Below are 13,642 nucleotides of genomic sequence, written 5' to 3' on the forward strand. Positions count from 1 at the left end.
TTTTGGGCGGACATTAAACTAGGAATTTTTAAAGGAATTCTAAAAAAACCCCATAATCTACTTTCTAAACCCCAATTTTTTTAAAAAAATTTCTCAAATCCCTCCAATTTTACTTCCAATAATAATGAAAAAGAAATAACTCAGAGCTGAAACAGCCACCCGACCCCACCACTCCACTCCACAAATTTCATAAAACAACTTTGTCCAATGAATCCTAATTTAAAAAAATAAATAAATAAATAAACAAGAATCATGAAGTGTCAATTAGGCTACGTTTTGCACCCAATTATAACATATTGGCCCCTCACCTCGACTTATGTTCAATTCATTGGTTCATAAAAAACAAACTGAGCTTAAACTAAACATTAGACTCGTTAGAAAAACGGGTTGAACTTGAGTTTTGATATACTCGAAGCTCAAATCATAAAGTTCGTGAATTATTCATATACTTTTACAAGATAACTCAAGTTTGATTTAAATTTAATTCATTGGTTAAAACTTGACTCAAAAAGTTAAAACTTTATAATTTATAATTAAAATGTTAAAGAAATACATAGGTCATAAAAAAATAATATATTTATTTTTTATCTTTCCTTTGTTTTCTACACTTTTTATAATATATACTTTTTTTTGAGCAAAAAAAGAGAAAAAATCAAATAATCCATAAAATAAACAGTAAATTATTTTAAAGCCCCATTTACAGTTTTTAATGATAACTAAACTCACTTGAGAAGTTGCAATGACAATAGGTAGTTTATGACAAAAAAACTCATATTATAATTTCTCTATGTTTTTTTGTGCCAAGCATTCGAAGTGTTTTTTTTTTTTTTTTAAACTAGGCAAATTGCTACTGTCCGACAATAATAATTAGTGACAGTCATTTTTACGTTATAATACGGGTGAATGTGACTTCACAAGCTTGAATTATGTATTTTATGTTGGTTTCATTAGTTTTTGATATATTTATATAATAAAAGACATAAGTTATATTTATAAGTATTATTTTTATGCAATTCAAATAACTACTTTTGCAATATGACAATTAGACAGTGACAATTGTCGAGTACTTGGTAAGTTCCGAACATTTCATTAAAGTGGACCGAATTGAAATTTATTATAGCGTGTAGACTGGGTTATCAACTTTATTTTTCAAGCTTACACTGTCTACTTAAAAAAAAAACCCTAAAATAAAATAGATTATTCATTTTTTTCAAAAGTGCAACATGTGACATCATTTGCACAGGTCACACGTACAAGGCCACGTGGACCTGTTCAGGGCCTCACCGACTCGTGTGTCGTACAGACCCAAAGCACTTGTGTTTGCACTTCAATCTCTCCCTAACTTCCCTGTTTAAAACCCCACGCAGGGAAGAAGGCGAAGAGGAACGTGTACTCTCTTAGTAATCCAACTGCCTTATATATAATCCCTATTTATTTATTTACATAATCCGGGAAAAAAATATTCATTATCAAGTTGCTTTTCTTCTCAAACCCTCTGATTAAAGGTACGATTTTTATTTTCAAATTTTTATATTTTCGTTTTCTTTTCGAATAACGGAGGTTCGAATCTCGATTTCTCTCTCTGGATGATTCTCGATGGTGTGTGCCTATTGATTACCTAGGGTTTCTCTCTGCGATGCCTTTGTTAATTTTTTTTTTTTTAGCAAAAGTTTAGAATCGAGTTTGATTGCTGATCGGTGCTTGATTTCTTTCTTGTTTGGTGCTGTTTGGGGCCTAGGAAAATTCGATTTTGATGGAATCCTATGATTTTCTCCTTTTTTCGGCAATTTTTTGAGCGGTTAGAGTTTAAAATTGCGACTTTGTTTGAGAAATTGAATTTTTGAGTTTAAGAATTGACAATTTCACTGATGAGGTTTGAAGAAGCTTACAACAAATCGTACATATCTATTTTTATGATTGATTTGTTTGTCTATTTTGCAAATTCTGATTTGGTTATGTTTGGGTAGAAGAGTTTGCAGTCACAGAGCTTGATATAATCGAAATAGGTGTGTAATTGTAGTGAACTGCATTTTAATGTAATTCACTTCAGGTTTAGACATGGTGTCAATTTGAATATGCTCGGTGACCAGACTTTGAATTGAAACAAGGGTTTTAATTCTAGATTTTATGCTCCAGTTTTATGGAACTGAATGCATTTCATTGGAATTTGATATATAATGCTGATTTGAGGCATGCAAATAATGAAGTTATCATTCTTTTGTTATATTATCATTGATTTGCTTTACAACAAAGTGGAGCATGTATTTGAATAAGAATGACTTCATTTTGGAAAAATGTAGGTCTTTTCAAGCTTCATCTTGGGTAGGAAATTTACATTAATAGCATGAGCCAACGGGGGGGCAGGGTCCCTGTAAGAGTGTCCCGGCGGAGGAAGAATGGGACTGGCTTAGACCTCAATAGTGTGCCACCTGGTGAGAATCGGGATCAGGGGGGGACTTCAACTCAGGTGGAGCCTCAGGATGTTCAAGCTAGCCTGCAAGGGCAGTCTGTACCACCTACTATGATTGATGTTGAGGCTATTGATGATGATGTTGTTATATCTTCCCCCAGGGCTTTTGCTGAGGTATGTCTTATATTAAGTTTACACATTCTTTTATTTTTGTCGGTTATTTCTGTACACTTAATATAAATATATGTGTGTATATATTTATATTAATAGCATGAGCCATATATATATATATATATATATATATATCAAACTAAATCTTTTATTTTGTAATATTTTTTGTTAGGCTAAAAACAATTCTAGAAGGAACCGAGGAAGGACCATAGTTGATGTAGATTCAGGTAATTTTGGTCTGTTATACTATAAACTTATTATCATTTCATTACATTGGAACTTCTTGTCATATGTGTATTTTGTTTTGCATAATATCCTGTCTCCTTGTTATTATACTTCTCGCATGGGAGGATTGAGGATTCTGTTTTCTTGTATGTTCTTTTTCCTTAGTTCATTCTGTCCAACTTCATGAGATCAGTGGATAAATTGATTGTTTCCTTTGGATTTTTGTATCACTTTCAGTTTTTCTGTACAATGAGAAAAATATTTTGTTGCAAGTTGTGCAACCTATGAGATAAATTGCGAGGGTGAGGTCAACTCATCACTTTTCGCTTGCCTGCTGACATATTGTTTACCCAATATTTTCTTTATTATTTTTCTAAATAAGAAGGGGAGGTGGTTGCTAGACAATCTGCTCGCCTTTGAGCTAGACCTTGTCAGCGGCAAGTCTTAGTTTTCCCCCTATTGCGACTTGTGTTAAATACTTGTGGAAGGTTTGTTGGTCACATTGTTTTTAATCTATGTTTTCTTCTTAGCATTGGTCTTTATGTGCATCTCACCTCTCTCTCTCTCTCTCTCTCTCTCTCTCTCTCTCTCTCTCTCTCTCTCTCTCTCTCTCTCTCTCTCTCATTCATCATTGCAGAAGATCGGACTAGGGTTTCTCATATTAACAAGCGCAGAAGAGTTGCAACAAGCCAAACAATTATTAATTGTGATTTTTACATAAATTTGGAAAGCAATAGCAACTCCACGGTAATTGTAGTAGTTCCTTGTCTTCTTCTTTTCTGCTTAATGCGCTCTTGTGATTGTCTGCTTTGTTACAAATGCACCAATACTCTGGTTTTGGTGGTGCTATTTAGGTTGAAAGACCATAGATGTAACTGATAATTCTGTCTTTATATTTGATGTTACTTGTATTGTCGTTATTTCCTGGTGCTATCTACTTTCAAACTTGTTCCTTTCACCTACTGGTTATTGCAGATGCAAATAAACATTTGCATACAAATTGCTAACATAAAACTAGGTAAATGTGAAACTTCTGTCAGCAAACAATGAGATCTTAAAAACTTCATTCATCATCTGCCATTTATTAAGTTTTTCTTATACACTTGCAATTCATAATGCATGCAGTGAGGCTTTAGATATCTGAACTGATTACTAACTTAGCTTAGTAATTCTAGAAGTCGGTAATGCTTGACCAATAAAGAATCTGGTTTCTATGAATTGCCTGGCAAAATTGTTAAAATAAATAAATGTCTCTTGAGACTAGAGTATTGTATTTGTTCGCTGTGAATGTGTGTGAATTTTTTATGCTCACCTTAAATATTTTTATTTGCAGAAGGAGAAGGTTACACAGCCACCTCCACCACCAAAAGAGCCCACCTTTACCTGTCCCATTTGCATGGCCCCATTAGTTGAGGAGATGTCAACAAAATGTGGTCACATTTTCTGCAAGGCTTGCATCAAGTCTGCGATAAGTGTACAGAGTAAATGCCCTACTTGTAGGAGAAAAGTAACCATGAAAGAACTCATTAGGGTATTCCTTCCGACAACCTGCTGAGTGTGCAACTCATGCCTATGTGATTGTTTTGGTAAGTTGGCTCAGTGTTCTATTCTATTTCTATTTCTATTTCTATTTGTAGAATCGTTAGTGGAATTATTAGTAGCACTAAATATGCTGATTCTCTTATGCTTATAAGAGAACGCACACTAGTATGTGGTTTTTCTTATGTTTGTAAAAGAATAACTATGTTAATACAATATGTTCGGTTTATGGTTATTGAATTTAGGTTTTGTTCATTGTATTCGTACTGATAAATGATCTTTCTCTCTCGCTCTCTCTTGGCAGGTCTTTGCAAAGTGCTTTTTGGGGAGAGAGGATTGAAGAATATTTTTGGCATGCCTGCAGAACTTGGAATGAATTCTCTGAAATATGTGCAGTTGATTAGGCTAAGTTACACTAGTGGGGTTCTGTATGGAAAACTTTTATGATATTAGTGGGGTATTACGTAATACCTGAAACACCATCTAATCCTATGCCGTTTTAGCTGAGATATTAATGGAAGTAGCTTTTGCGTGAGCAATCAGGAAGGGGAGTATATGTTAGGTATATTCCAAATTTTCTTGGTTCTGAACTAGGGTAGGATCTTAAATTTATATTTTTGCGTCTGTCGTTTTATGGTTTATGGTTAACCGTCTGGGATGTTGGAATAGGATTAATGACAAAAATCGGGAAAGATTTAAGGAAGATGTTGATTAGTTCAGAATCGTTATTCTTACATTTTCAAGTTTTATAATCTTATTTTAATAGATTTAAAATCAGAAATTAGAAATTTAATCAAACTTCAAAGGTACTTTTTCTGCGGATGGGTTTGCTTTTCTAGGCCTTGGGCTGACAGGATCCTTTGTGGCTAATCTGTATTATTTAGGGCTTTTGGCTTTTCAAGTACCAAATTAAAAAGAAAGAAAAACAAAATTTAGAAATTTGATCTAATCTAGTAGATGTCGTTTGGAACTTCGATTACACTAAATGAAACTGTGTTTTTAAGATTAAAAGTGGTCAACAGAGATATGAACAAGAGAGAGTAGCAGTGAATAAGTGAAACAAAGGCACATTCTTACCCAAAAAAAAAAATTACTGAGGCACATTTATTTGAAGACTGAACCATTACATAATATGTAGCACCAATGTTCAATATTCAGGTTCATTATTATATGGTGATAGTAAACCTCAGTTGGCACAACCGTGCATGGGCTCTTTGATTAAGGATACTGGCCACCGGCTCGGCCTCCGTCATTACCACCACCATCTCCTTTCGGATCAGGATTAGGATTGCCTCCTTTCTCGTCATTGCCATTGCTTTTGCCTTGGCCCCCATCTTTATTAGGCCCATGAAAGCCGTCCAGTCCATACCCGCCAAACCCAGGTTCATGGAAAGGCAACCCCCCCAATCCCCCAAGTCCCCCAAGTCCCCCACGTCCCCCACGTCCCCCGAATCCCCCACGCCCCCCGAGTCCCCCACGTCCCCCGAATCCCCCGAGTCCCCCAAGTCCCCCGAGTCCCCCGAGTCCCCCAAGTCCCCCGAGTCCCCTGAATCCCCCGAGTCCGAGTCCAAGTCCAAGTCCAATTGGCAATCCAAGTCCAATTGGCAACCCGAGCCCAAGTCCATATCCCCCAGGCCCCCGGCCAAGGCCCAAGAAATTCTGAGGATTATAGACCTGATCCTCTTTCTCTTGTATGTCTCTTCCTCCTTCAGAACCCAGCAGAAACCCCACAAGCAGTGTAATAATGAACATCGCCTTTGTTTTCTCCATACTAACTTTCATCTCTCTCGCTTAGTGTTTTGCATAGCAGCCACCCTATTAATAATCGCCAAGGTACTCAGTTTGGGGATGATATCCAATGGCGTGTGCATGGAGTCTTTGATCGTTATAGAACGTTTCAGTTGAGTAGGCAATTGTGGTTTTTAAATCTGCATGGCCCATGACCATGACTTCTTTTTCTTGGTGTGATATTAGGTTGTTCTGATGGTCATAGGTAGGAACATTTGGTAACTTCATTAATAGCCTCATGGCCCCAACATGGATTTGGTGGGTTCATCACGAAAAGCAGCATTTAAGTCAAGATGTTCAGATAGCTTGAAATGCAAGGAACTCAACTACCCGAAATGGAAAATGAATCCCCTTCGTAAACTAAAATGTATTCGACTAACACCTTTTTTATCCGCCTTTTGGTAAGACAATGATCAATCAGAGAAAAGCAGGCAACCAAAATCCAAACCTTACATTAATTGGGAAGAAACCAGCAATTCCATAGAACAACGTTAAAACCAATGTTGCTGACCTTCAACCTCTTAATAGTTAATATTACACTTGCTTCCATTTGAACATGTCAGATACAACATTAAGCTGCTGACTAAATATCTTTAAGGACATTTTAATATCAGAGCAGGACATAATGACATTTGGTAGCAGGGACAATTGGCAAAGTTGAGAAAAGAAAATATGACAATGACATGAAACTAATAAACAAAATCTCTCATACAAGGGGCAAAAACATAGGAAAACAAAAATCAACCCAAAAACCAGTGACATCGACAGATAGAATTGTTTCCTCATCTTGCAAGTTTCTCTCTCCACACAGTCCGTCCCCGGTTTATTTCTGATCCATCACCGGACAATCTCAGTAGATGCAAAAACTGACGGTCGTCTTTTTTGTCTTCTGTTGTAGCAGGAGACCCATTTGTTGCTTTAAGATTTGAAACTGCTTCAGCCTCTTCAGGTTCCACACTTGTAAGGGAATCAACTATGTCATCCTGTTGACACTCCCGCCTGTAATCTAAGGTGATTGTTTGCAGTTCATGGCTATCAATGATTTCTTGAGGCATGCTCTGTCATAGAAAGGCAACAACTCCTTTGAGACCGGTAATAATTTATGGCCATAAAACCCATGAAAACCAAATTCTGAAAGAAACAGACATATCCAGATGTACCAACCTCTAGAACCCATCCGATGTAGGCGACATTATTAACATGCTGGTTCATGTCCAGATCTGCTCTCCTTGGCTGTGAATTTCAAAGCACACTGAGAAAACTGAATAAACTTGAGAACTGAGAATCAACCAAAAATAGCTTACCACAAGGCCCAGTCTGGAATAGTGAGCAGGATCTTCCAGTTTTGCAATTTTCCTCAAGCTACTATTGTTCGGCTCTGGAAATGCCAATCTACCAGTGCCAAGCAAAAAAACAATTAGAATTGTGAAAGAGGGAGCATGCACATGTGTGTGCAAGTCTATATGTTAACCATATCATATAGAAATGAGAAAAGCCTTAAAAAAGAGAAACAGAGCCTCTTACCTCAATTCTCGTGGAGCAAAAACTAGATGCTCTTCCCGTAAATCATCGCTGACTTTCTGAAGTCGCCTAGTGTCTTGGTTCATCATCACCCACTTACTGAAACCATGACAAAAGTTGATTTGTTAAAATAATCGGCAAACTTCGTCAAAGGTGATTTTCAAAGTGGATGACTGTTTTATTGAAAATAGAAAAAAAAAATGACCAAGACTGCCGTAATAACATTCCTGCAAATAGCTGACTAAAATGTTAAAGAACTGGTCACACAATGACCTAGTATGTACATGCTTACCAGTTCTTAAAAGTTTTCAGACTCAAATGTTAGATTAAGGAGAATGAGAAAGTTGGTTCAATACAATAAAAATGTTCTCCAATGCAAATTTCAATATAGAATGAGAAAACATTATCGTTTTCCATACTAATACCATGTTCTCTTGAACATTTTATAAATTGTATAACAAAAAGTGAAACAATATGCACCTTGTTGCTCTTCCAATGACTTGACCAGTGGCATAGTCCTTGAGTATCCAATCACGTCTAGTTCCAATTCTCCCTTCCCCTTGGCACCATGTTTCTATTTCAACAACATCACTCCTGTTTCACACACCCACATATTAAGATTACACTTTTTGAATTGGAAATCCAAATAAGAACTATAATATAAACTATAAAGAATATAGCCCACCAAGCTGGATATTTGTAGATTTCAATGTGCATGCGAGCAGTAACCCATATGAGATGCATTTTCCTCATGGTGGTGGTCGTCGCAAAACCGTCGGTTGAAAATCCAACAACCTGAGCATGGTTGCATCCAACTTCCTACATCACAAATGTTCACAAGAAAAATTTAATACTGTATGAAAATCATTAGAAGAATACCAATGGTATGAGGTCATTAATTAGGTTTTCTCCTCAATGTAATAACTGACTTAGTTAACCCAGAATATAGTATAATAAGAATCATTTAAGGAAACCAATCCCGCAAGGTCCTCAATTTTGTTTGAGGTAAGTAGGATTTCAAACAAGTAAAAACAAAAATACCAATTAATTAAATCACAAATTTACAGTGACTAAATATTTAAATAAATAAGTTATCACAGGTAATATGGTAACTTGTAGCAATCAAAATTGTACATGTCCATCCAGGCCAAAAAAAAAAAAATTGTACATGTCCATTGACTGCACTGTACAATTTGTACAATCTCAGTGAAAAAAAAAAGAACAAAGAGAAATGCTTCAGTTTGTTTGCAGATGAATCGATTGCAGGGACACTTATCAAACCATGATATTTAAAAGAGTAACATGACTATAGACAGAAGTCACAGAACAAAAATTCAAACAAATACAACTGGAGTATTAAATCAAACAAATACAATTCAATTGGTAAAAAAAAAACAAATACAATTCAAACCTGCATAAATGCATGTCGGGAAGTAGAAAAATGGGCATACCCCACTTCATAAAAGCCCTCAAATTTGCCCCAAACATATCAAATTCAACAATTAAACCACAACCCCAGATGCTAAAATTCAACAAAGAATGAAAATTTCCCACAAGAATTCAAATCAACCAACACCACAACAACGCAAAACTAAGAGAGAGACAGTGACTCATTGAATGAATTCACCTGCAAGAGGTTGGCAATGGTCTCAACAGTGGCAGTCTTGTTAATCCCAACCTCATAGCACCTCACAATGAAGCACTCCTTATACGACTTCCCATCCTCCGCCAAGCTCCCCTGCCTCAACCGGTCCGCCAGGCTCATCGAACCGGGCTCGACCCGGCCCGCTGGGACACTCTCCGAGCCCACACTCCCAGCCCCTCTGTTAGACACGACTGCCAGAATCGGAGTCTTCGAATTGCAGCTGCTGGGAACAAGAGAAGGAGGAGGAGCATCTTTCCGGCGAGTGAAAACGGTGGGCCTGGCCTTGGGCGATGGTGGGCCCAACGAGCCACGGCATTGGGCCGTGACGGCTTGGATTTGGTCCACTCCATTGCACGAAAGCTTCAACATTTTTGCTCTGCTTTCTTTTTCTCCCTTCTTTTCTATTACAAGTTTTTTAGACCCAAGCGGCCAACCAAGGCGTGAACGATGCGTGACTTAAAAAAGATTTCTGTTTATAAAAATAAATTTCTTGTCGATGTCGTCGATGGGACCGAGGAGGAACTCGGGAGCTGAAAATGCCACTGGGTTTGGGGGGAATTTACGAGGCTGCCATCAGATCGGAGAGACAAGTGGATGGAGTAATAACTGAGTAAGGGACAATGGATGCCAAGTGGAGTGCGCGAAATGCATTGTGCCATGCACGTGGTGCTTCAGCGACCGACGTTTAAAACATCGTCGTTTAAATCGACCGACGTTAGAGGCATGTCGGGTTGGGCTAAGATGTATGGGCCTAAAAGGGCATTTGATGAGCTTCTTAAGTACCCACATAAACTTGGACTTTAAACTTAACTTTGATGCATGAATTCTCTTTTTGAGTGGCCGGCCATGAATACATGGGCCCATAGTGGCCCACTGTAAAAAGGCTAAGAGGTAATGGATAGGTAGGATAGTAAGATGGTGGCCCAAAAAGAGAGAATTTTGGATAGTAAGATGGTGTGGCTGAAAAATAAAAAAGGGTTGTGTTATTTGACGAAGTCACATATATATGGAATTTGGACAAGATAAAGTTTGGTATGAAATTAAGGCTCTATTTGGGATTGTGGTGGAGGATCCAAAAGCTGTTGTGGATGACAATTCTAAGGCCCCGTTTGGGATTGTTGTGGAGGACCCAAAAGCTGTTGTGGATGACAATTCTCAATCACCCACAACAGTTTTGGTGTTTGGTAAAAAAATGAAAAAGTGCTTTGTCCCACAATTCTCAACTCCCCACAGCAAAAATAGAAAGCAAGTTTGTAGGTGCTTTTGAAAGCTGCAGTGAATCACAGCAACAATGAAAATTTTATTTTATCCATAATACCCTCATTTTAGTAATTATAAATAGCCACAGCAGTTTTACATTACAATTTACCAAACACCTTCATACTGTTTTTTGTACTCACAACACTTTTGAAAATATAGTTTACCAAACACTCAACTGCTTTACTTCACAGCTGACTTTACTTCACAGCTGCTTTACTTCACAGCTATTTTTTCTCACAGTAATCCCAAACTAAGCCTAAATCACCTACAACAGTTTTGGTGTTTGGTAAAAAAATAAAAAATTGTTTTTTCTCACAATTCTCAACTTCCCACAGCAAAAACAGAAAGTAGGTTTTTAAGTACTTTTGAAAGCTGCAGTGACTCACAGCAACAATGAATATTTTATTTTACCCATAATACCCTCATTGATTTCTATAATTTTTATTTGTTTATTTTAAATTAAAAATATGTCCATTGTTAATTATATTTTATATTGTGATAATTAATTATGATATTTTATTTATATGATTAAAATTATAATATACCTAAAAAAATAATAGGCATACTTATTTAATAATGTTATTCTTAGAAAAATTAATGCTGATAAAAATTTGTAGTCAAAAATTTCAAAAACAAGTAAAAAAAAAATTTTATTTATACCAAACAAATAAGTGAAATGCACTTTCAACATCATGTCCATTTTAGTAATTATACACAGTCACAACATTTTTATATTAACATTTACCAAACACTTTGATACTGTTTTTTGCACTCATAGCACTTTTGAAAACATAGTTTACCAAACACTCAACTGATTTACTTTACAGCTGGCTTTACTTCACAGCTGTTTTACTTCACAGCTGTTTTTTCGCACATCAATATCAAACTGGCCCTAAGAGGTATGGATAGGTAGGATAGTAATGCAGTAAGATACTAATTTTTTTTAGTTTAGGTACTAATTTAAAACAAGATACTTTAGATTAGGTCATATGTTGGTTTGCAATACAGTTGTGACTGTTTCAAATTTATAAAGATTCAAAATTTCTAAGGGTTTAATGTTTTTGATTTAGGCTTGAGGGATGAAGTTCTAGAGACTAAACATTAAATTTTAAGCTTTGCAAATATTGAAAAAACAACAAATCAATAAAAAAGTTATGACTGTTAGACAGTCACAGCTCGGTATAACCATGTTTTTTAAAGTTGGTATATAAACTGAAATTTAGTATATAAAATAAAATGACATAAATGTTTTGGTAGTTAAATGAAAAAAACATTGCAATTTGGTACCTAAAGTCAACGGACCTAATTTTTTATAATATTTTTTGTGCCTAAACGAAACAAAGGCCAAAATTCATGTACCAATATTGAAGAAAACAAAAAACCTATTTAATAATGACAAGGTCATTCTTTTGTTACTTGTAGACCCTTATAGTTATATATGTACTTCGAATGTGAAATCAAACTGCACATTTTCTTGCTAAGCATGCGTTTATTTTTCCTCATTTAACTGTATAGATTGGAGATGACCCTTCTTGGCTATATGCTGTATTTGCTACTACTATTTCACCCATATGATTAAAGTATGTTTCTCTTTTTTTTTTTTTTAAGTTATTAAATTATGTGTTAGTATTTTATCTGTGAAAAATAAATAAGATCTAAAATAAATTTAAATTTAATGGTAATATTCTCTTGTTAAATTGTGAATATTGACCACTACATTCAGTCAATAATTAACATAATTAATGCTTTTACATTCACAATATGATAACATTTATGTAGATTTGTCACATCTTTTCCGTGCTGATAGTTATTTGCCAACATGGAATCGGTTATTCATGTGGAATAACATGTGAAAATGTTGGCAGATTATTTGACTATAGGTTGGAGTCATCTGTCTTGGAAATTGAGTGAGTTGGGTGGTCAGACCCAATAAAACCTTAGGGCATGTATATGTTTCATTTTTGTCACTTGTGCATACTTGTTTGTAATTTGCTCGCAATTATATAATATATTTCTTGATTATCGAATCCTTGTAGAAAAAAAAAAACGTATAATCCCATGGTTGTGGGGATATATGTTGTCAGCTGAGCATTTGTTTTTATTTTTATTTATTATTATTATTATTTTTTAATAGAACTGAGCATTTGGTTTGAATTATCATTAAAATTTTATGATTTTTGCAAGTGTGACTTTTAATGATGATTAGTAAATGACCAATTGTGAAATGATGTGAATGACCAATTGACTTCAATTATTTTTTTAGATAGTGTAGATCACTGAAGTTATTTGTCAATGGGATCAATTACCATGTGTTTCACACTTTCACAGGCACATGTTAAAATATCTTATAGATTAATCTGACTGTTAGTTGGAGTTCTCTAATGGCTACAATTGAGTTAGGTCAGAAACTAGATAACATTGTTCTGGCTCAAAAATTTTAAACTTTTTGTGTGGACACTGTTCCCTCCAAAAAAATCACTATAAGAGTAAGGACTCTAGATTTCCCTAAATTTTCTTATTTAGGGGCAATAGATGTTAAAAATGAACTCGTATTGTAATTGGATGCAATAATATTTTGTTACTAATCGGTCTAACATTTGAATCTAAACTGAGGATTAATAGAGTTACTAATTGTCTATTACCTAAATTTTTTGGATCTCAACTAATGTGGTAATATTTAATTTGTTTAATAATTGGGTCTACTTTGAACCTTATTTTGTAGTGAACAATAATGTTAGAGATTCTAGCTATTATTCCAACTTGTGTTCATCAAAATTATATAATTTCTAACTAGCTGTGAATAAATGAGTGGTTATTAAACAAATGAAATTTGGGATATAAAAAGTTGGAATAGTCTAACACTACTCTCTTACAGCAAATAAGAAACTACTATGTCATCTTGATAAATAATAGTTAATGTCTCTCATATTATTCATCTTAACTATACACCAACAAAGAGTAACATATATAATTAATAACCCAAATTCATGTTTCACAATGTAAACATATTTATGTGGTCATAATGTCTGGCAAAAAAGTAGTTCGGACAAGAGAACCCATCAATATTGTTGTTAAGTTAAAGG

General features: G+C 35.2%; 2 protein-coding genes across 2 annotated transcripts; one reads left to right on the forward strand and one right to left on the reverse strand.

Moving 5' to 3' along the window:
• Positions 1–1,329: 1,329 nt before the first annotated feature.
• Positions 1,330–5,059, forward strand: LOC147276099 (RING/U-box superfamily protein). Its single transcript, XM_086254425.1, has 6 exons — positions 1,330–1,505; positions 2,301–2,584; positions 2,754–2,808; positions 3,444–3,553; positions 4,140–4,392; positions 4,650–5,059. Exons 2-5 carry the CDS (start codon positions 2,345–2,347, stop codon positions 4,359–4,361), a joined length of 627 nt encoding a protein of 208 aa, XP_086110551.1. The 5' UTR covers positions 1,330–1,505; positions 2,301–2,344; the 3' UTR covers positions 4,362–4,392; positions 4,650–5,059.
• Positions 5,060–6,568: 1,509 nt separating this feature from the next.
• On the reverse strand, positions 6,569–9,755 carry FATA (fatA acyl-ACP thioesterase). Its single transcript, XM_086254177.1, has 7 exons — positions 9,282–9,755; positions 8,340–8,473; positions 8,135–8,248; positions 7,658–7,753; positions 7,438–7,525; positions 7,298–7,366; positions 6,569–7,191 (listed from the first exon to the last, which is right to left on the reverse strand). Exons 1-7 carry the CDS (start codon positions 9,666–9,668, stop codon positions 6,916–6,918), a joined length of 1,164 nt encoding a protein of 387 aa, XP_086110303.1. The 5' UTR covers positions 9,669–9,755; the 3' UTR covers positions 6,569–6,915.
• Positions 9,756–13,642: the final 3,887 nt, after the last annotated feature.

This window comes from Dryas octopetala, chromosome 8, assembly GCF_963921425.1.
Source record: "Dryas octopetala chromosome 8, drDryOcto1.1, whole genome shotgun sequence".
NCBI lineage: Eukaryota > Viridiplantae > Streptophyta > Magnoliopsida > Rosales > Rosaceae > Dryas > Dryas octopetala.

Bases quoted from the DNA above. Each gene is read 5' to 3' on its own strand.
- LOC147276099 (XM_086254425.1), top strand. From the start codon at position 2,345: ATGAGCCAACGGGGGGGCAGGGTCCCTGTAAGAGTGTCCCGGCGGAGG. The intron at 2,809-3,443 runs GTAATTTTGGTC...TCATCATTGCAG, and splicing joins CATAGTTGATGTAGATTCAG to AAGATCGGACTAGGGTTTCT. The intron at 3,554-4,139 runs GTAATTGTAGTA...TTTTATTTGCAG, and splicing joins AAAGCAATAGCAACTCCACG to AAGGAGAAGGTTACACAGCC.
- FATA (XM_086254177.1), bottom strand. From the start codon at position 9,668: ATGTTGAAGCTTTCGTGCAATGGAGTGGACCAAATCCAAGCCGTCACG. The intron at 8,474-9,281 runs GTGAATTCATTC...TTTGTGATGTAG, and splicing joins CCATTGCCAACCTCTTGCAG to GAAGTTGGATGCAACCATGC. The intron at 7,192-7,297 runs GTTGGTACATCT...TTTCTATGACAG, and splicing joins ACATCGGATGGGTTCTAGAG to AGCATGCCTCAAGAAATCAT.